Source organism: Diadema antillarum, unplaced genomic scaffold (genome assembly GCF_040938485.1).
Source record: "Diadema antillarum isolate AM-2024a unplaced genomic scaffold, OU_Dant_1.0 seq00001115_RagTag, whole genome shotgun sequence".
NCBI classification, from domain to species: domain Eukaryota; kingdom Metazoa; phylum Echinodermata; class Echinoidea; order Diadematoida; family Diadematidae; genus Diadema; species Diadema antillarum.
In genome coordinates, this window is record NW_027271929.1 from 124,176 (window position 1) to 146,894 (window position 22,719).

General features: G+C 42.9%; 1 protein-coding gene across 3 annotated transcripts in view; it reads left to right on the plus strand.

Moving 5' to 3' along the window:
• The window catches only part of LOC139743843 (rab-like protein 6), a 110,985-nt gene that overhangs the window by 64,340 nt on the left and 23,926 nt on the right, over positions 1-22,719 (plus strand). For all 3 annotated transcript variants that reach the window (XM_071654297.1, XM_071654300.1, XM_071654299.1), the window contains exons 9-11: positions 8,539-8,808; positions 15,799-16,036; positions 18,465-19,116. In XM_071654297.1, coding sequence (XP_071510398.1) covers positions 8,539-8,808; positions 15,799-16,036; positions 18,465-19,116 — 1,160 coding nt within the window. The remainder of the gene's footprint in view (positions 1-8,538; positions 8,809-15,798; positions 16,037-18,464; positions 19,117-22,719) is intronic.

The window sequence follows — 22,719 nt, forward strand, 5'->3', positions numbered from 1 at the left end:
TCCTGTTGGAAATCCACCAGCAGAATATGTTCAGGATGGCAATGGCCTGAGTCGGCGAGAGAATTTTCGCATGGCCTGGCCGCCACGACACGTCCCAAAGTCCATAACTTATGATGGGACCGGTCAGTGGCGTACATTCTTCGGCCAATTCGAGGCGTTTGCCACTCAAAGTGGCTGGTCGGCCGAAGAATGTACTTCGCAGCTCTACTGGTGCCTTAAGGGTAAAGCTGCAGATTATTATACAACACTTGTGCACCGTGAACCTGCCCCGCAGTTTTACGACCTAGCGCGGCAGATGAAGGAAAGGTTTGACGGGCAACTGTAACCTGAATTCTCCCATGTGGAGTTCACTGGTGCACGCCAAGGCCCAACCGAATCATTGTTGGAGTGGGCTGACCGCCTTACCCAGCTAGCGTCTGACGCATTTCTGGTTATCCCAACGGAGCAACTGGAGCGACAGATCATCACTCGCTTCTGTCAAGGCTGCTCTGATTGGGAGGTAGGTCAACAAGTGTTGAACCAACGGTTTGCTACCCTCAAGGATGCCACCCTCCATGCTCAATGGGTTCAGCAGACAGCGCGCGCTTTCGGTAAGCACCGCAAAGAAGTGGGCTTTGTGGCCTCGGAGGATGAGCCAACTCATTTGGTACAGAGAGTAGAGGCACGTCCCACAGACCACACGTCTCCTGAGACACAGGATGATCGGTTAAACCGTGTCGAACAGGACCTAGCCACGATCAAGAAAAGGCTGGATCAGTCTCAGGCAGACTTGCGATGAGAGGTCCAGTCGCAGATTGCTCCATTGACCAATCAGGTGGAGCAGCTTACCATCATGGTGAAGCAGCTGTGCCAACAGGCATGGCCCCCTTCGCCAGCTCCTCGGCGTGCCCCTGCGCGCGCTTTATCTCCTGGACCATCTCGTCCTCCACATCGTTCCTCTCCCATTCCTTCTCCTCGGGTGGCACCTCGTACCAATACCCCTGCCCAGCGTGCACCTACATCAAGTGCATGTTTCAATTGTGGGGGGCAAGGGCATTTCCTTCACCGCGCAAGGAGGGTAATACACCCCAAGCTGCGGATACAGTGTCAGCCGTGGTAGAGGATGAAAGGGATGAGTTAAACGAGGAGGGGTCAGGGGAGGAGGCCGACCCCTGGCCTGGCCTAGATCTGGCCGGCTTTTACCAGTAGGCAATTCCTCGTCTAAGAGCCCCTTTTCAGATCAGGAGGGGCAAGAACCTCTCTCGGATGGCAATCAAACCTTGACCGATGATCAGGTGAGGACTTTCATTGATTTCGTGGACCAGTTGGACTCGCCTGCACACAGTGCAACAGAGCCCGCTGCCGGTCCCGAGATACTTGGACTGGGAGATCCCAATGAATCCCAACCTGTCATGGGTACAGCCAACATCACGGGTGAAGGCATGCCTCCCACCCAGAAGGTTGGTGCGGAGGAGGAAGTCAAGGACCATGGGAAGCAGTCAATTGTCTGCCAGCTGAGTTCTACTTCACTGCTCAGAGTTCGCCTTAAGATCGGCAATAGACTAATACGAGCTGTAGTAGACACGGCAGCCCAGGTCACTTTGATCTCCGACAGGGTCTATAAAAAACTGGACCCACAGCCATGTGCAATCCGAGAAGTCACTCTTAGGAATGCAGGCCGCGACCTCACTATGAAGGGGTTGGTGGTAGGCCCAGTTAGTATTCAGCTGGGCCAGCATTTCTTTGACGAGGATGTCCACGTTGCTCCCATAGAAGATGATATGCTTCTTGGGCTAGACTTTCTCCGACGCCATCGAATTGATGTCCACATCAAGGACATGGAGCTCGTCATGGAGAACCAGGCCATCCCACTTGAGTTTGGAATTACTCCAGACAAGGACCGGGTGGCCACAGTCACACTCCAGTACCGAGTAGTGGTGCCTCCCAACGCCGCGAAAAGAATTACTGGGGTGATTGACCAGCAGATGAATACATTCGTGGTTGAACCTTCTGCAGGGCTACCAACGCTTATCCCATACACTTTACATGATGGGGGAATTTCATGTCACACCTACGTGGTCAATCCAACTGACAGGAACATGCATATTCCAAGAAATAGTGTAATTGGAGAGGCACGCGAGGTGTTTGAAATTCAGACACCTACACCAGCAGAAGGTGACAACATTAGTGTGTCACAAGCTGTGGAATCTGGAGAACAGTTAGAACTCCCAGAACACATTGCAGACCTTTTCCAACGTTCATCGAGTTCCCTCTCTTTGGACCAGGAGCAGGAGCTTAAGCGTTTGCTAATAACATATAAGCGATGTGTTTGCCAGGAACGAATTCGACCTTGGCAATTTCACAGCTATCACGCACCCAATTGACACTGGAGCTGCTAACCCAATCGAGCAGGGTATGCGAAGAACTCCTCTTAGCTTTGCAGCAGAGGAGAGAGCCCACTTGGACAAAATGGAACATGCTGGAGTGATCCAGCCATCCCAGTCTGCATGGGCGTCAGCTCCGGTGTTGGTTCGCAAGAGAGATGGGGGCGTCCGTTGGTGCATAGATTATCGGGCACTTAACGCTGTCACCAGGAAGGACACCTATCCACTCCCAAACATAGAGGAGTGCCTGGACACTCTGTGCGGCAGCAGATGGTTTTCGAAACTGGATGCAAATTCAGCCTATTGGCAGGTGCGCATCCAGGATCAGGACCGCCATAAGACCGCCTTCATAACGAAGTATGGCCTCTATGAATTTGTCCGCATGGGTTTCGGCCTATGTAATGCCCCGGCCACTTTTTCGAGGGCCATGGATTTGATCCTTCGGGGGCTGACTTGGGAGAAAGTGTTGGCCTTTCTAGACGATGTGATAGTGCTTGGTACTTCCTTTGAGGATCATGTGCGGAATCTCACGCATGTGTTAGAGCGGTTTCGGAACTACCAGCTGAAACTGAAGCCCAAGAAATGCGACCTCAAAGCTGACCATGTAGAAGCAGTTCAAGCGTGGCCAGTTCCCACCACGACCAAGCAGGTCGAGCAGTTTCTAGGCTTGGTTAATTACCACCGCTCTTTCAAGGACTATGCAGCAGTGGCGGTTCCACTCTACGAAATCACTGGCAAAAAGCAGTTCCACTGGGGACCAGAACAGAATCAGGCTTTCCAGAAGATCAAAGATCTAATGATGCAGGCCCCAGTACTGACCATGCCCAACCTAACGGATCCGTTCATGTTAGATACAGACGCATCTAACTATGCAATTGGAGCGGAGCTCAGCCAAATACAGGAGGGCAAGGAGAGGGTTATTGCTTATGGTAGCATTGCCCTAACTCCAGTTCAACGTCGGTACTGTGTCACCAGACGGGAACTGCTAGCCGTAGTCATGTTCACAAGGCAATATCGGCATTATATTTTGGGTCGCTCTTTTACTGTGCGTACAGATCACAGTAGCTTGAGGTGGCTCTTGGGGTTCAGGTACCCCCAGGGGCAACTAGCGAGGTGGCTGGAAGAACTTGGCCAATATGATATGCGGATCGAGTACAGAGCAGGATGTCACCATGTCAATGCGAATGCACTCTCCCGTATCCCAGAGCAATCCAACCTGTGCGAAGATTACCGCATGGGTATAACCCCCGGGGATTTGCCGTGTGGGGGTTGCCAATATTGTCAGAGGGCGCACCAAAATTGGTCATCCTTTGCGGAAGACGTAGACAATGTGGTTCCCCTTCAGGTTCGGTCAAGCAAGACCACCCCCAATACAATCGGGGGAAGGACAAATGGAGGGGAGTCATCCTCCGATGACATGGTAAGGGAATAAAGGCAGGTAAGGCCCCCAAAAGCTGTTTTGCACTGCTTGGGGCATGGGAGGATCAAGGCCCAAAGGGTCCTCCTCGGAAAGGGTCTGGGCTATGAGGTGCCCAGAAACACCCCTAGCGGGGGTATCTCTATGGTCCCATCCCTCCAATCGACAGGTGGGGACCCAGCAGGCCACCCTGCACCCACTTCTCCAGTGACTCACTCTTTTGCTTCAGCAGGTTTGCCTGATTGGTACGAGTCCTGCAGAAGGTATATTCAAAGATATGTTTCCCCCAGTGTGACAGAAGTTCTGATACTTTGCAGAATTTGAGGTCACCCCCATGCCAGAAGTGATCCTGCACTTGGGATGTCACCAGTCCCAAGGAGGTCCCAGCACACCAGCCATAAAGGTAGAGGTCTGTGCTTTTCCCTAGTAGTTACTGATCAGTCCTCGGCCGAGCTGAAGACTTGGCCAACAGGCTGGTAGATGGGCTACAGGTTTGGACCCAGACTCTTTGAAGGCATCAGGAAGGGAGTGTTAACAGGCTGGTCCGCATGGTCAATCAGGAATGATCAAAGAGGGACCAGTCACAGAGGAACTGGAGACATACTAAGAGCTCAGTGTGTGCACATAGGTTGGCCAGTAAAGCCCCGGCTAACCTTAAGGTTAGGCAATTTATCTGCTTGCGGGCTCTGTCTTTCCTGTTTAGCAGGGGGTCAGTAGCCCAAGGGACAGTCTTAAGGCCCACATATCGGCTGTCCCAGCGGCCCAGGTGCCCCACCCCTAGAAGGTGGGGCAGGTGCAGGCTGTAGCCCCTTCGCATGGCGGAGGGGGGAGTGAGAGGAGGATTAAGTTCATTTATTATGCTGTTATTGATTTTTGAAATTTATTGTGGAGTCTTTTTATATCCTCAGTGAGGATGCAATTATTTTATTACTGCTGTTGATTAAGGGGGGTCAGTTACCTCATCTATATTTTGTAGCTTTATATTTTTGGACAGTTTATTCAGTTCGAAGGTCATAGGTACTCAGAGGGATATTGACGATATCCCTCAGGACTTTCTATCCCCGTATTGCTTCCCAATTTGGTCGCATTTACCAGGGTGGAGCTCACCTTGGGGACTCACGTCCCCACCAGGAAGCTTCAATGCGACGGGGAAGAGTGTAGTGGGGAGCGACTTCGGACTGACTCGGACTTACTCGGACCGACTCGACGACCGTCGGTCTGCCCTCGGTTTCCGAGGGCGCAAACCTGCAGTGCCTCGAGAGAGAACTGTACGAGCCCAACGAAACAAGACCTACATGTTCCTTGGGCCTTGGGCGACAAGATTTCCACCTAGCTGGAGCGGAGTAACACGCCAGTCAAAGGTAGGAAATGTTGCAGGATAGTTTCCTCAATATTTGTAGTAGGCCGGCCACCACTACAGTAGGGTTGATTCATAATCGAGTTATGTATGTTGAAGTGAGGTTATTAGTAGTATAAATCGACAAATGGATTTGTTTGTGTTTTGAATTGCATTTGTGCCATTTTTGTTTATGTTACATCAAGAATGGGTTGATTTATGAATGATTTGAATGAAATCAATAAATATCAAGGGAAAAAAATGTTGAGGTGGTTTATATGCATTATGAGGATTTGTTTGAGTGCTTGTTGGTGTTTGTTTATAAATTTGTATGTATTTGCAGTGTGCATGTGGCAGTTTGTTTGTGCTAAAATCAACTAACGATTGAGAAATTATTTACGGCGTGTCGAAATTATTCGTTCATGCATAAAGCATGCCAAACTTATTCTGGGACAAAGAATAGTGATATGAAAGTTGAAGTTACGACTGATGGAAGAATATGACTGCAGTGAAAAAAAAAATGAATATAAAGACAGATAACATTTAGGGAGGGTACCTCCCTCGTATGCCTTTTCTCTCAGCCTCTCTCACCTAGCCCGCCTCACCGCTGAAATTGACACACCCATACTATTTTGAAATCAACGCCGCTGTGAACTCTATAAACACGTGATCATACATGTTGAAGGCATTTTCATTGCCACAGTAGTGCCTGCTGCTCAAAAAGTTCGTTCGCACAAACATCAAAACAAAAACACAAACAGACACACGTACGCATACAGGCACACGTATACACACAGACAAAAAAACTACTACCACTATACAGCCACCTCACATGCACAGTTTCCACATATTGTATTATTATACTCCAAACACACACCCACACATGCACACACACCCACACACACACGCACACAGCTATACGCAAACGCATACACGAGTCACATATTATACGCACCTACAAATCATACACAGCACATACCATGCAGCCCCCCAACACACACACACACACACACACACATGCACACACACACATATGCATAACTTACCAGTCATACCCACCCCACCTAGCATAACACCAGAGCAACCACCCCAACCACATAATTCACAGTGCATGGCCGGCGACAATTTTTGACGGGGCGACATAATTTATGTCGCAACAATTGTTTTTGCCATCACAAATTGTCGCCATTGAGGTCAAAAATTGGGAACTGCACAAGCATCAAAAATTGTTGCCAGACGACAATTTTTGACGGGGCAACAATTCATGTCGCAACAAAGGCATCTTCAGAGATATAGTAGGAAGGTTTAGGAAGCCTGACATAGACTTCAAGTTTGCATCTAGGCTTAACACACAATTGCCAGTGTATGTCTCATGGAAGCCAGACCCAGTGTGTGGATAGTAGATGCATTCTCATTAGATTGGAGAAACTTCAATTTCTGTGCTTTCCCACCAATCAACCCTATCTTCAAATGTTTGCAAAAAAATTAGGTCAGATCGAGCACAGGGGCTACTGATAAACACCCAATTGGCCTACACAGACGTGGTTCCCACTTCTACATGATTTGTTGCTAGAGGAACCACTTGTCCTTTATAAGAGTGACTCTGCTCACACAGCCTGTTTCAGGGGCTGCACACTCACTAACAAGCTTAATCTCTTTGTTGCAGGCTTGGCGGGAATACTACTCTTACCAAGGACTAAATCCCGAAACTGAATATTTTGGGTGCATCATTGAGAGACTCCACAGAAAGACAGTACAACATATATGTCAAGAAATGGAGAAAATTCACCAAGATCCACAAAGTTCCATGGACCAACACCAATGTTGGTAAATCGCTGGAATTCTTCAATAAATTATTCCACAGGGAAAGAGCAAGTTTTAGCGCCATCAATGCAGCAAGAAGTGCAATGGCCTCATTCCTATAGTTAGATGATTACACCGTTGGAACACACCCTGTAATAGGCAGATATCTGAAAGGTATCTTTAAACTTGGGACACCTACGCCTAGGTACAGTCGCATATGGGATGTACATGTGGTACTTGACTACAATTTGTACCTCCGTGGTGTGTCACCAGCCAGCAAGCTAACTCTACAGATGTTAACACTTAAAGCAACCATGTTATTAGCTCTGACTACAGCACAAAGAGTGCAAACCATTCACAGCTTTCAGCTAGACAAGATGAGCCTTATGGAAGATACCGTGGAATTTAATGTTGACGAACTACTCAAACAAAGTAGACCAGGGAGTGTTGGAACAATTGTACGCCTAAAAGCATTTCCTGGAGAGAAACGTTTATGCGTTGTTAGATATCTGAAGCAGTCTATCCACCTCACCAGCTCTATTCGTGGAACGGAGAGGCACCTCCTTATCACTTAACAGAAACCACCCAGGAGGGTAACTAGATCAACAATCACTAGTTGGATCAGAACAATTATGCAAAAATCTGGTGTCAATACCAGTCAGTATAAGTCACATTCATCTAGAGCAGCGGCTACATCTTCAGCTAAGCAAAAGCACCTGCCCATCAAGGACATACCTGACTAGGCTGGGTGGACAAATGAACAGACTTTCCAGAACTTCTGCCTTAATCCTGTAGATACAGGCACTGGCATCACCCGCACCATTTTGGGACATTGACCAGGCCACTCGGGTCAGTCAAGTCACTTTCTCGTGATGGTACTTAATTTCTATGACCACTGCACTTTGAAGGCTCATATATTCTTGACGGAGAATTGCATGACAAAATAAAAAATCAAATGAGAACTTACCATTAGAAGTTTAATTGTTATCCTAATAGCAATATAGAAGGGAGTGAATATATGCCCTCCACTCCCTCCCAGTGATTTGAGCTTCAGGAAGCTCTGATTAGTTTTTATCTTATCAAATTAGAAGTGGTTACATCATTTGAAGGATGACTGCACATGCGCAAATGGTATCTCATATGCCGCTCATCAGTCTTTTTAGCCATGATCTCACGTTTCCTAAAAGGATGTCGGTAGGAGTGGTTTGGAACCCCTCCTACTAGCACAAACTATGACTCCCCCCCCCCCCCCCCCCCCACTTTCCTCCTTTCCATGGCTTTTTGTTGCTAAGGAAGCTATTGTACCGGGCTGCTTTGACTGTCCGGGCTTAGTGACATAGAGCATGGAGGTTGAGGATGGTGTAGACAGGGCTATATTAGTGGTAGCTTAACTTTCCGGTAAAAAAGTGGTAGAAAATATACGCCAAACAGTCACAAACAACAGCAACAGGATAGTTGCGGTGTTTTCTTGATAGTGATTAGCATAATCAAGCAAACTGCTACCACATTGAGGAAATGCAGTGAAAGTAGAGCTAAAGTGAAGAGACAGATTAGCTGATTGTATTGTGATGGAGTGGTGCCCTCAATATTGTACATTTTTTTATTTCTCTATTTTGCAGACACAAGTGGTAATGTCAGCCCGACATCAGCAACCCCTGTCTGTGTCAGTCCTGCTCATACTCCTTCTCAGCTCACACCAAGTTCAACCCCACCCCCAACACAACCAAAACCGCCAGTGCAGCACAAAGTTGCACCACAGCCAGCAGAAGGCCCTTCTCTTGCCAAGCAGCCAGAGGACCAATCTCTAGGCAACCGCTTCAGTAAATGGTTCACACCCAGTGAGTCAAAGGTCAAGCAAGGAACAAGAGTAGAAGATGAGAAGCGGGCTGGTAAGGTCTACTTATGACTTCTGTAGATGACTCTGCTTAGTGCATAGTCTATTCGATGAAGTGCCAAATGCATTATGTCAGCAAGATATTACTATAGGTTTCCTGTATGCTCTATACTGCATTGAAAGACTGATATTTGCATTGCAAGGCTATCTTTGTTCATTAGGAATTTATTTGGACATTAAAAGAGTTATTTTTGTCCTGAAAGTCAAGTTTATTTGATGATTCACTAAATTTTGATTCCACTTTTCCACTAAACTGTCAGGAAACTATACTCAGGCCTTGCAGATGCCCACTTTGTGTATATGCATGTGTTAATATGCCTATTCAACCACTTTGAAACAGTGGGTGAATATGCCTATTCAACCACTGAAACAGTGGGTGAATATGCAAGAGAATATTATGTAGAGGGGTGAAGGTTGAGGCTTGAATGTTCCTCAATTTGTCTCCCTCTATGAAATGAAACAAACGTTCTCTTGCATTTAAATGTATCAATGCCTTGTCCACCTTGGACTACTTAACAATGTCAGAATTTTGGAGCTTGGGTATTTGTTCAAAGTTCATCGTGTCACTGCCGGCAACCAGGGATAGCCTGGTGGTAGTGTCGCTGCCCGGAAAGCAGTAGGTAACAGGTTTGAGTCCCATCGTTCCTTTTTTTCCAACATGTCTGTTAAATTGCAGATCAGCAGTTGCGATCTTACAAATTTCATTTCTTAGAGGGAGACAAATTGCAGAAACTTCAAACCTCAAGTGGTTGAATGTGTTTTTAAGAATATAGTCAAGTTCCTGAATGTGGATTTCCTTTGTGCGTACGCCAAGTAATGGTTTTGAGTATGGATTCGTTTTGGACAGCCGCACATAACATCAATAATCTGTACCAAATTTCAACTGAATTACTTTTGACTAGCAGCACCCCTTGAAATCCACAGCGGACCGAGTCTTCACACGTAATTCTCTCAGGGATTCGCTACACTCAGTACAATCCCCTCTTATCCCTCTGCAGCCCTTAAACTTAGTTAAAACCCGTAAACTGCTAAGGGCCACTCTTCTGGCCCTTAGCTACATTTTGTGTCTTTTTGTTATCATGAACATGTATTTAGGTGAAAACCCATGGTATTTCACTGAAACATATTTAGTTTTGTCAAACTAATGCAGAAAAAATAGGTTTCATCATAAAAATGAAATTTTACAGCTAAAATTGATGTCAAAATATTTGTTTTTGTACAAAGCAGGCATGGCGACGCGGTGCAATTAACTCGCCAAAAGTATTTGACCTCGGAGCCTCATTTGCAATCACAATATCTGACCCCAGAAGCCATCAAATGATCAAATCTATACAGCAAATTGAAGAACCTGTGAAAATCACGTCGAAACTTAGCTTCCAAAACAGAAATTTTGGTCTCAAATCAAGTGGTATTTTTTCAAATTTTCCTTTACTGCCCAAAAATGAAACTTCGGTATAGGACTTATGGTAGTGTATCCATGCTGTGTTCCAAATATCTTTTCTGTATCATTTGGCGCATTGGTATGTCCAGAAAAAAATCAAGATCACTGTCACTTGTGACCCACGTAAAATCCATAGCGTAAGCAGTACACAGTCCGATGTATCACCCTGTGGACATAAAACCAAACCCTGTCGCATTGCGCCAAACCTGACACCGCTGATTGGCTAAGCGTGCACTGACCAGGAGAGAACGCATGCACAGGAGGATGACCTAGTTGTGCATGTCCAGTATTTTCTCTTAAATTTGGGTGTCTTTTTGCTCTTATTTCCACCTAAACTATTAATTGCGCAAACACAAAACTTTGCAGGTAGTGAGTCTGGTGTATACAGACTAGCAATATGTTAATCAAATGCATATTCATTGAGGCGCAGACTTACATCCAGAAAAAATTGTAACCCTTTCCCACGGTCGACTCAAACAGAAAAACACACATATCTCATCTCATCAAAATACATCAGCATTTTCGCCAAAAAATCATATGAAGGATGATATATCCATATTAGATATATGTGTGAAGATACGAGGAGGTGAACTTTCGAGTTTTTTTTTGTCCTTCCCTCCGCACATTGCTTCGATGACCATTACGAATTCAAAAGCTTTGGCTTCTTATCAGTGAGTTAATTGCACCCTATCGCCGGGGCTGAAAGTACCACGTATAAGTCATCATATGGGACCACACAGACATTGCAAACATGACTCACAATTATGCAAATATCTCAGCAGTGAAAAGAGATAAATAACCTAAATTTCTGCACTGGTTTTCTAAGATACTAATAAATTAGGTAGAAACTTTGGGAAACTGTCCAGGAAAATTTGAAAAATATCGCAATTTGTAATATTTTTACAAAAAGTATGCTTTTTTCAATATGAAATTTGTGTTTGGCATGGCATATTGAGTATGTACTTTATTAAAAGGAAATTTTGCCAGTGAAAAATTACAATTTATCTTCTTCAAATTGATGTATGACATGACATAAACACCAGAAATATAATATTTATGAATAATTTCCCCCCCCAAAAAAAAAAAATGTGTGGCCAATAAACATGAAGTGCTAAAGATACACTTAGCAGGTCATTTAAGGGAATTAGTTAAACTACTACCTTGCTGCCTCCCCCTTATTCAGCCTAACCCTCCGCTCCGTAGTTACGCAGGGGGAAGATGTAACCAGTACTTTTCCATCAGTTGAAGCAGGTGTTGTGCCTTGTAGGACAATTTGATAGAGCCATCCCCAAATTTAAGTGGCATCAAGCATGGTTAGTAGTTGATTGGTAGGTCTCACCATCATGCCAAGTCAAGTGTCACTTAGCGAGGTTAGCAGTTGGATGGGAGACCTAAAGTGAGAGCTGTGCCGCGTCCAGGTGCCGGGGTGACCATGGCAAGCCACTTTACTTACCGCTTTAGCAAAAACCCCACTTATGTCCAACAAAACTTGATGCAACCAAATTTTCACATGTTATATCCAGAGCTTAATCGGAACCATAAACCGCTTTATCAGGACAAATCTGGCTGAAACACTTTCATTGTCCATGTATTAATGTCTAAAGATTAAGTAATCTTTTTTTTTTTAAACTGCAGGGATTTAATTTCCTTACCAGAAGGATTAAACTAACTACATGCATCAAACAGAAGTTAGAACAAAAGTCGCAACAGAGTTGAAACACCTTCCTCACTCTGTTTTATCTCAGAAGCATGAATTTGCCAGTGGTAAGAGTTACAACAGAAGATAAAACGATCTCCAAAGTACCTTGTATTCAACAGAATGGCTGTAGGCTTGCGCCAGAGTTACATGTGTGCACACACATTAATATGTAAACTATTGACAAAGGCATACGCAGGCAAAGAGAGCATAAGATAGAACACAGTTACAACAGATGTTACAACAAAAGTTACAACAGAGTGAGAATGTTGTTCAGAATACTGAATTGTTACAACAGGCTTAAAACAGAGATAAAATGGTCTCAGAATACTACCCCAGAGTCAAGGAAGCTCTAGTGTCTTAGATGCTCTCTGGTACTATCTTATGTACCCCGCCCACACAAAGTGTATATTGGGGGTATATATACATGTACAAATAATGAAGAAATCACTCTAAGATCGAGTGACCTGGCAGTTGGTTGGTCGGGCGGTTGGTTGGTTGTGCGATTGATGCAAAATCTTGTGGCTCAAACTATCTAATTTTTGAGCAGTTGACCTAAAATTTGGCATTTGTGACCACTATCATAGGTAGGTGTGCAAGTCACCCTTTTCGTCTGTATGGAGCAGGGATGTGTTACATAGATGGAGTGGCAACTCTTCATAATTCATGCAGACACATGCCTGGATTCAAAGTGTTGACAGTGGGATGTCTAACATTCCACTATGCTTTTAAGTCATGCTCGGCACCACTCTAGATGCAAGAAGAAGTTTGGAGACAACGAATGCATTTCACTTTTCATCGTATTACGAGCTATATTTCACCGTAAAATCTGAATTGAAATGCTCGAATTGATTGAGAAGAGTTGAGGAAAGAATTTGATATTATAAAAGATATATTTCTAGTTTCTTCGTAATGTGCAAATCAACATGAAATGAAAATTAGGTCCTCTTAAAATCTGATATTTTTTCTATGATGCGCACAATTACGCATGTTATTTTTGATCTTTCAATCTGGGATATATTGATCTTTCAAATAAAGTCCTGTGCTAAAGCATGTTCCAGCGTGCTTTTAAACTTTTTACTGTTAAAATTGTCGGTTTTACACTGCATTTTGATTCACTGCTCCAATTCACGCCACCCAAATTCATTGTTGCCGTCACATTCAAAAAGAGAGCAAACTGTATTAGGGAGAAGTTTTTCCTGGTGTGAGAGCCCTAGTCTCGATTATTGCATGCTCACTCTCTTGTCAAAGCACCTGGCTCCCACCTGTAGTTAAGCGTATAACTTCTCGGCGGTGCCGCGCGTGACTTCAAAGGAGAGCAGGAGTTGTATCTCCTTCTCTCACTCCTCCCTGGTATGGAGTAATGCATTACCATGGTACCGTCAAATATTCATAAAGTCATGCAAAATGTGGCTCAAATTACCCTTTCATTTTTTGAGCAATTTACCTAAAATTTGACGGGCATGACTCTTATCATAGGTAGATTTGCAAGACACCTTTTTCATGTATTGCCGTGGCACCGACAAATTTTTGTAAAAATCACAAAATGTGGATCAAACTGCTCTCAGTGATAAAACAATTCAGCTGAATTTTGGCACATGCGATCAGTGGCATGTAGAGTGGTGCAAGACACCTTATCTGTGAGTGTTCAGAAGTCTGTTGCCATGGCAACAGCAGTTTTTACACAAATCATACAAAAGTTAATGGATTGACCCAAATCCCTCAATTTTGGAGCAATTGACCCCAAAAGTTGGCATGTGTGACCTCTATCATAGGTAGATGTACAGAATACCATTTTTAGCTCACCTGAGCGGAAGGCTGAAGTGAGCTGTTGCGATCGCTCTTTGTCCGGCATCCGACATCGGGTGTCCGTCGTGCATAAACTTTTTACATTATCATCTCCTTTTTGAGAACCCCATCACTGATTTTCACCAAACTTGGCAGGTAGCATACCTAGGGGGATAGGATCTCAATTTGTTCAAATGGGCACCATGCCCCACCTGGGGGCCCCCAGGGGGGCCCAAACCCCCCAAAATTATGGACTTTTAAAAAATCTCCTTCTCTAGAACAAGGAGTGATATAGCTAAGTTAATAATACAAGCTGTACATTGATGACTGTAGTTTCAAGTTTGTTCGTGGCCTAATCAGGGGTGTCCCCATTGGGACTCAGGGAAGTGGTCCTAATGGGGCCTAAATTGTACATTTTCATCTTCTTCTTGAGAACCCCATGACCAATTTCACCAAACTTGGCAGGTAGCATTCCTAGGGAGATAGGATGTCAATTATTCAAATGGGCACCATGCCCCACGTGGGGGGCCCCAGGGGGCCCAAACCTCCAAAAATTAGGAAATCTTAAAAATCTTCTTCTCTAGAACCAGAAGTGGTGGAGCTAAGTTAATACTATGAGTTCGTACATTGATGACTGCAGTTTCAAGTTTGTTCATGGCGGAATCAGGAGTACCCCCTTGGGATCCAGGGGAGGGGGGTGGGGAGGGGTCCAATTGGGGCCTAAATTGTACATTTTCAGCTTTTTCTTGAAAGTGCTACGATGAATTTTTACCAAACTTAGCAGGAAGCATCCCTAGGGGGTAGAATCTCAGTTCCTTCAAATGAGCACCATGCCCCACCTGTATATTGTGTGCTCTCAATTACTTTCCACAACTTTGAGCTATGACCACAAAACTCACACCACAGGTACATCACCTAATGATACCTGCCAAGTTCAAATATTGGCTAATTCTGACAAAGTCCAAGGTCAGTGAACTTACATGTATATTGAAAAACACTATAATCACAAATTGCTATATTCAGGTGAGACTTTGCTTGGCATTTGCCTTTTTTTTTTTTAACTTGCCAGATTTTGGATGTGGTAAGTACATTGTACACTGATGCAATTCATATGCCAGCAAATAATGTAAGGGTGTGTTTATGCTCAATTTGTGAAGGCAGAATCAGCGTTTCGAAATGCTGATTCAAAACGCCATTCATGGGAGCACTGTTTATGCTCACTTTCTTCGAGTCTTGGAAAGAGCGTTTGCGATTGCTTTGCTGACCTCAGCAGAGGCAGGTCAAATTGGGGCGCGCGCTTTTTTGGAAGTTCTGGCTTGAGTGTGTGTGTTGTTCATGTTCCATAGCATGTCTAATAAAATTTCAGTCGCTTTACTAATACACACGTACATGAACTGTAGACAATGATAGGAAATACGAGTATTTATTTCATCTACAAATTTTGACAAAATTGGAATGTATGATATAATAGTGAGCTCTTCATGCATTAATATGTCTGTCACCATGTGCAGTAATGTACCAACAGGGAGCTCGAGGGATCAGCACTTCCAGCACAGTACAAGGTCGGCTGGCCTGGCGCGCAAATTTCAAGTGAACCGGAAAGGCAATGGAGATGACGTAATTTAAACGCGTTTGTGATGTGAGTTGCGTTTATGCTTCCCCGTCAAACGTGATTAGTCAGAAACGCCGATCGTAAACGCACTAATTTGTGCGTTTTGAAATGACGTTTTGAAACGCCGTTTATAATTATATCAAAATGAGCAAGGACGCAACCGCGTTTTGAACTAAATGCGTATCAAAACGCTGATCCCGAAAGGGCGAAGCATAAACACGGCCTTAGGAATATCTTACCTGTTCAAATTATGGAGGGTTAGCAGTCACTGCGTTATTGTTAATGTACCTACCAAACCTGCCTACCAGTACAATTATACTTACACTAGAAAGTGTATCAAAGGCAGAGCAGGTATGAAATTTAAAAAAAACTGCTTTCAGAAATATTTCAGACTCACTTTGTTAATTACAAATAACTACTTCTTTCTCTGTGCCTTTATTACCTCCAGTTATAGAGTCACCTGCTGAAATCATGCTTTCACATCAGAGGCCACCATCAAAAATCAACACTGTAGATGACTTCATCCCAGATGAAGGACTGGATAAGGGTTTCTTTGATGACACAGAAACAAGAGCTGCAGCCCCACCCCCCAAGAAGAGTATATTCAGCTTTGGGAGGAAAACCAAACCCAAGCCTACGCCACTCCCTGTTGTAACACCAGTCACACCTGAAGTAGATTCTGACAGGTTGGGAGCTTGTCACTGTAGATACATGAGAGAGTAATGCAAACACAATGTCTTGCATAAGTCTTATCAGGGTCACAAGGTATCAGTCCTCATCCCTGAAATGTGCTGCATCCCAGTCTAAAATCATAAATCACTTCAACCAAAAACTCTTCTTGTCAACAATCCCACCAGACATTGTACATCATCACAATGACTGTTGTTGCTTGTATTGATAGAGACAGGTTTTTAACTTTTTTTTACCCACGCCGATGAAAATCGGCAGGGGGTTATGTAAAGGGTTCCGTATGTTTGTTTGTTTGTTTGTTTGTTTGTTTGTTTTTTTGTTTTTTTTGTTTGTGTGTTTGTTTGTTTGTTTGTTTGTTTGTTTGTTTGTTTGTGTACAAGATAACAAGAGAACGGGTAAATGGATTTGCACGAAATGTTCAGGGGATGTCTGGATAATGACAGGAAAGAATCAATTAGATTTTGGTGATAATCGGTTGACCCTTGCAAATTCTGTGCGACCTTTAAGTTTTGACCCTATGGTATAGTGACCACTCCGAAAATTTCCCGTTTCTCACTTTGCGATTTTCCGCTACCATACGAAAACATAAACTCCCAAACGATCGGACTTCGCTGCTCAAATGTTCGTAAGAATTCCGAAATTTACGTTTAGGCCTATTTGAAGGACTATGTCCTTCTGGATTTATGAAAGTTCGTTCTCCGTCGTCACAAACTGGCCCGTATTTTGATGATTTTTCAAATTAAAATTGATTGTTTTTTTCGTTGGAGGAGCATTTGCTCGGTCGCAGTCACACTGCACGATATGCGCGCTCAATGTCAATGCGTGTGCAAGGCCGCCGAAAATGCATCGCGCTCTACCCTGTTGGTGCAAAATAGCATCGGGGACGTTGCGGCGCTCGTTGGTGACCGAATACTGGTGCAGTAGACATTTGCATTTAACCCTTGCATTGAATAATTCCCGTAGACACTAATCATAGGGGTAATTGCCTAGGGGGTACGTAAATTTTGTTTTTCTTTTGCGCTTTTGTGGATACCATCAAAGATCGTACACTCATACGACCTTTGATATCAACACACTCTCGGCTTGCTATAAGCAAAATATCCCGCAAGAAAACGGCGTATTTCTCGAATTTTAGCTCTTTTTCGGCGACCCGTCGCGTAGACAATACTCTTAAAACTGGACTTAATTCGCGACGCTTGGAAAAGTTCCGAATCTGCACTTTTGACGGTGGAATTTGGGATTTTCGATGGATTTTTGGAGGAGACTAAAGGACTTTCCTGTGGTTAATGAGTGTTACCGTATGTGAAATGATGTGATTTGCGTGTGATGTGACTGTAGAACCAAAGATCGTACACTTCAGTGTACGATCTTTGGTAGAACGCACTGGCTGGTGATAAAGGACACTGGCAATCAAGTGACCGAATTCTGGTAGATGACCGAATGCACAGTATGTTTACCCCGACTTTGTACAAGGCGTGGGTCTGCCGCCTTTGACGGCCCCTCTCTAGTTTGTTGATAATTTCCCCCACACTGACTTCAGTTCAACTTCAGAAACAGCTGACCATACACCACATGTCAAGGAGCATGAGACCCACACAAAACATAAACACACACACACACACACACTCCAAGAGTAGTAACAACTGTCTGCAGTATCATAAATCATGGGCATACGTAAACACCTGAGAAAATTGCATCACATTGCTGTTGAACAAGCATTCTTGTTATATTCTTTGCTGTTACATGCAGTTATGGAATCAGAGTACAGGCTGTAGACTGTGTGAGGCAATTTACACAGGATTTCTCAAATTGGGACCCCAAAACATACAGATTTGTAAATGTTAACTTACATTTAAGAATTTCATTAGAAATGACACAAGCAAGAAATTCAAACTTCAAAACAGTTTCATTGATTTATGTTATATCAGCCTATTTGAAGTTTGACTGCCAGTGTATGTCTGTATCTTCATATTTTGCTGGAAACGCACTTTCGTTAACATGGTTAGAGTCATGGAATGCTTCAGGTACACTTTTATTCAAAACAATTTTCAAACGATACAATTGTCTTTGTAACATAAATTCAAACTGTTGAATTATTGCATCCTAAAAAATTAGAAACCAATAACTCATGAAATCATAGATATAAATTATAGATCTCTTCATGGTGGATATCCATTTGTTATTACTGCTTTAAACTATAGGACAACTGTGCGATCACACAATCCTTTAAATGCTTTCTAGAATATCAGTGAATTAATGTTCAATCTGAACAAATGGTTTTTCACTGGAAAAAGTTTCCCACCTCATTATGCCTCTTTATCTTCATCAAATCATTCATGCAGATTTCGATAATAATATAAAAAAAACAGCTTTATGTCAAATACAAGCTGAATTTGTGTGTTCAATCATCTCTTTCTTTTTTAGTGATGATGGTGCCAACCCCATGGTTGCAGGTTTTCAGGAAGAGTTGGATTCTGAAGATGAGGCCACAGTAAACACTCCTGCCATGTCACCAGGAAATGAGGAGGTTGATTATGAGTTGGACTCCCCAGATTCCCATGACCATTTTTCGCGGGAGCCTCCAAGATGGGACAAGTCAATGAGCTCAAGTGGAGAGGACAGCAGACCAGTTGTTGCTGGTGATGTTGACTTAGACTCTGACACAGACAATCATCCAATAAAGTCCCTGCGTGCCAGTCAAACCTCTGACTCATTACCCTCAATGTACAGTGCATATTCAGGACATAATGTAACTGAGTCATCAACAAAGTCCATGGCCTGTGGTGGTGACAAGAACAAAAACGGGGGAATTCAGTCATCTCTGTTCTCATTACCATCATCATCTTCCGAGAATCAGCATGCAAAATGTATGGAACCTACAACCAAAATAATGTCAACACCATCACACCAAGAAATCGATTCCTCTCCTGAGGAAGCAGAAGATGGGGGAGATGAGATAACAGTTCTCCAAGACTGTGTGGACATCTCAGATGATGAGCAGTCTAAAAGTAAAACTGTAAGCAAGAAAGGAGTACCTATAGATGACAGCAATGAGGAGGAAACAAATCATCCAAAGGTGATAAATAGATCTACATAAATGTGGAATAATGCCATTGCAGGGGAAACCCGATATAACGAGATGGTCGGGACCGAGTCATTTTCCTTGTGTTATAGCCGATATCTCGTTATATCAGTAGACATAAAAGAAAGCATAACATAAAGACATTAATTTGCGCATGTGGGACTGCCCATCATCTTTCAATCAATACTGATAACTTGGTAATGTGTGTGAGGGAATTACTCCCCTTTATAGGTTCTTCAAGAAGATGTTTTTCGCCAATGAAATCCAGTATCAAGAATGTGTTTCTTATCAATTGTAGATGTTTTAATTTGTAAATATATATAGCTTGCGATTGTGTCAAGATCGTCTGTGGATTGGTATGTCGTTTTGGTATGGGTGTGTGTTGTGTGTGGAAAGCTTGAATATGGTCTGCACAATGCTGTGTGTGTACATGTATGTGATACATTCTGCATGTATATTATGACTGCGTGTGTATGAAGATGGGAAATTCCCTACGTAGAAAGCCAATCACAGCATCAGATTGCTTCACACATGCTAAACGTCATGATAATGTCATGTAATACATACGGCCGTCCCACCACATTTTCTGCATGTATCAGTGCGCGCACACACATACATACACGTAGAACATGCGGTGCTAGCTGTAGAGTGCACTGAAGAAAATGTGTGTAAAAGACAGTTTTTGGCGCATCGAGCTTTACAATCTCGGAACATGATAGTACAGGCGAAGTAAAGCTTTACCCGAAGACATTTTGCTTTACCTTGCTATAACAGGTTTGATTGGCTATGTTTTTCTTTGTTTGGAAATCACAAAATTTATCTCGTTATAGCAGTTATTTCATTATAGCCGATCTCTCTATAAGAGTAGCATTTTACATAGACTTGTGTGGAAGGAAATTTGGGATCTCGTAATTTCCTCATAATAACCAATATCTCGTTCTAGCAGTGTTCATTATACCGAGTTTCCCCTGTATATGCATTTACAGTGTATGCTTGTCGTGTCTTGTTCAGGCAGCTGGGATATAAATATTCTTGATGCCTGATTTATTTGTTGTTCATAACACAATTAAAGGGACTATGCAGTGCAAACTCATGTTGAATTGCATTGATTCATGATGCATCAACATCACCTTTGTAGTCAAATGAACAACTATGACTGTGCCATATATTTTATAATTTTTCTTCAGATTACCCTAACAACATATGTCTATCATTGCTAAAGTACAAATATTTACAAAAGACATTGGAATGGACCTCCTCTGAGGCTGAGCACAACTTGCATTTTTGAATGTTAATATATGTAATAATCATTCCGCTTTCGCTCTGATTGGAGGTTCTGAGAAGGGTTGACAAAATGCCTCATTTCACATTTTTGGGATATTTTCGTGACTTTTGATTGTATTTTTTTTTTTTTTAATTGTTGTTCACAAGGGTCCTAGCTTTCCAAAGAACTGTATATAATTTGATGAAATTGATCAATTCCATAGATTTCTTTCACTGGTCTACTTCAAGAATAGGTGTCCATAGTCACCATCGTACCAACCAGCATTATAATGCATTTACACCATGTTCCTGGCGGCCACAGCAGCCCCCTTTGCCCGAAATGTGTAATGCGCTGAGGGTAGATTTTGTATGAGACATTCTCCTGTTTTCCCCTCTTTATATTCTAGTCTTGTTCGTTGCATTCCTTGGTCTGGTGAACATACATGCTGTATAGCTTTCAGACTCTGTTCTCATGTCTGGTCAGGCTAGACTATCAATATTTTCTGTCACAGCCAGCTACGGACCACCTCCAAGTTTTGTTATGGCCCATTACGTGCCATCATGTTTTGTTGCATTCACCCCTTTTTACTACAGCATACAAGGTATCTCGTTAGTGCCGGGGCTGCCATGGCAAATTTTTTGACATTTTAAAAGTCTGACACGGCATTTAAGGCAATCACGGCCTGTCACATTGCCTTTCCAGTCTCACCGCGTTGTCTCGCGTCCATCTCATTTTGTCCACCATGGCCATAAACATGAATGCCGTGGCCACCAGGAACATGGTGTAAACGCAGCATTAGTTTCATAACTTACTGGTGGTGACAAGTTTTTGTCAACACAACGGATGTCCAGAAACAGAGAGAGAGATATCTTCTGTTTCTCAAATGGCACAATGTGCCATTGACAACGTGCCCTGGGTGATACATTTGGGTGATACCATTGCTAGTGACATTGGTTCACCGTCATTCGCCCATTTTTAGCTCACCTAAGCCGAAGGCTCAAGTGAGCTACTGCGATCGCTCTTCGTCTGGCGTCCGGCCTGTGTCATGCGTCGTGCTTAAACTTTTTACATTTTCATCTTGTTCTTGAGAACCCCATGACTGATTTTCACCAAACTTGGCAGGTAGCATCCCTAGTAGTCAGGTCGCTTAGTGAAATTACCGTTACACGACGGATAAAAGCATCAAATTTGGCATACGGATTCCTCTAGGACTATTAAACAATATTAGAGTAGGAGCCCTCTGGAATTTTTTGATTTTTAGGGTGAAAATGCTGAATTTTGATATTTCTTTATAATATGATATATGTACTGTATTGCGTAAGTAATAGTCAGGTCGCTTAGTGAACATTACCATTACACGGCGGATAAAAGCATTTTTTTCACGCGGATTCCTTTAGGACTATTAAACAATATTAGAGTAGGAGCCCTCTAATCTTTCGATTTTTAGGGTCAAAATGCTGAATTTTGATATTTCTTTATATACTGTATTGCGTAAGTAATATGTCGCTTCGTGAAATCGCCATTACACGGCGGATAAAAGCATCAATTTTTTTTTTCACGCGGATTCCTTTAGGACTATTTAACAATATTAGAGTAGGAGCCCTCTGGAATTTTTAGATTTTTAGGGTGAAAATGCTGAATTTTGATATTTCTTTAGAATATGATATATATAGTCTATTGCTTAAGTAATAGTCAGGTCGCTTTATAGTGAAATTACCATTACACGGCGGATAAAAGCATTTTTTTTTTCACACGGATTCCTCTAGTACCATTAAACAATATTGGAGTAGGAGCCTTCTGGAATTTTTCGATTTTTAGGGTGAAAATGTTACATTTTGATATTTCATTTTGATAGATATACTGTATTGCGTAAGTAATAGTCAGGTAGCTTAGTGAAATTACCATTACACGGCGGATAAAAGCATAATTTCTTTTTCACACAGATTCCTGTAGGACTATTAAACAATATTACAGTAGGAGCCCTCCAGGATTCTTGTAGAAAAACACTAAAAAGATCAAATTTCTAAATGGCCGACGTAAAACCTTCACTTTTCATGTCATATGGGTGATACGATGACAATATATTACATTTGTTTTTGTATTTTTGATTTGCTTTAGAACCTTGGCTTGAATATTGCGTTAGGAGCATTATATTCTTGCGTAAGATAAAGTCTCTGAAGTGCTGGGGGAGAGGTATTAGGGCAAAAGATGAGAGTTTTGGGTCCTGATTTTTACTTAGTTGTTACGAAAATTCTTACCGCGTTCGTCATAACGGGAGTGCACTGTATCCACAAATAAATCTTACTGCACTGAAAAATTATTTCAGTGTAAAA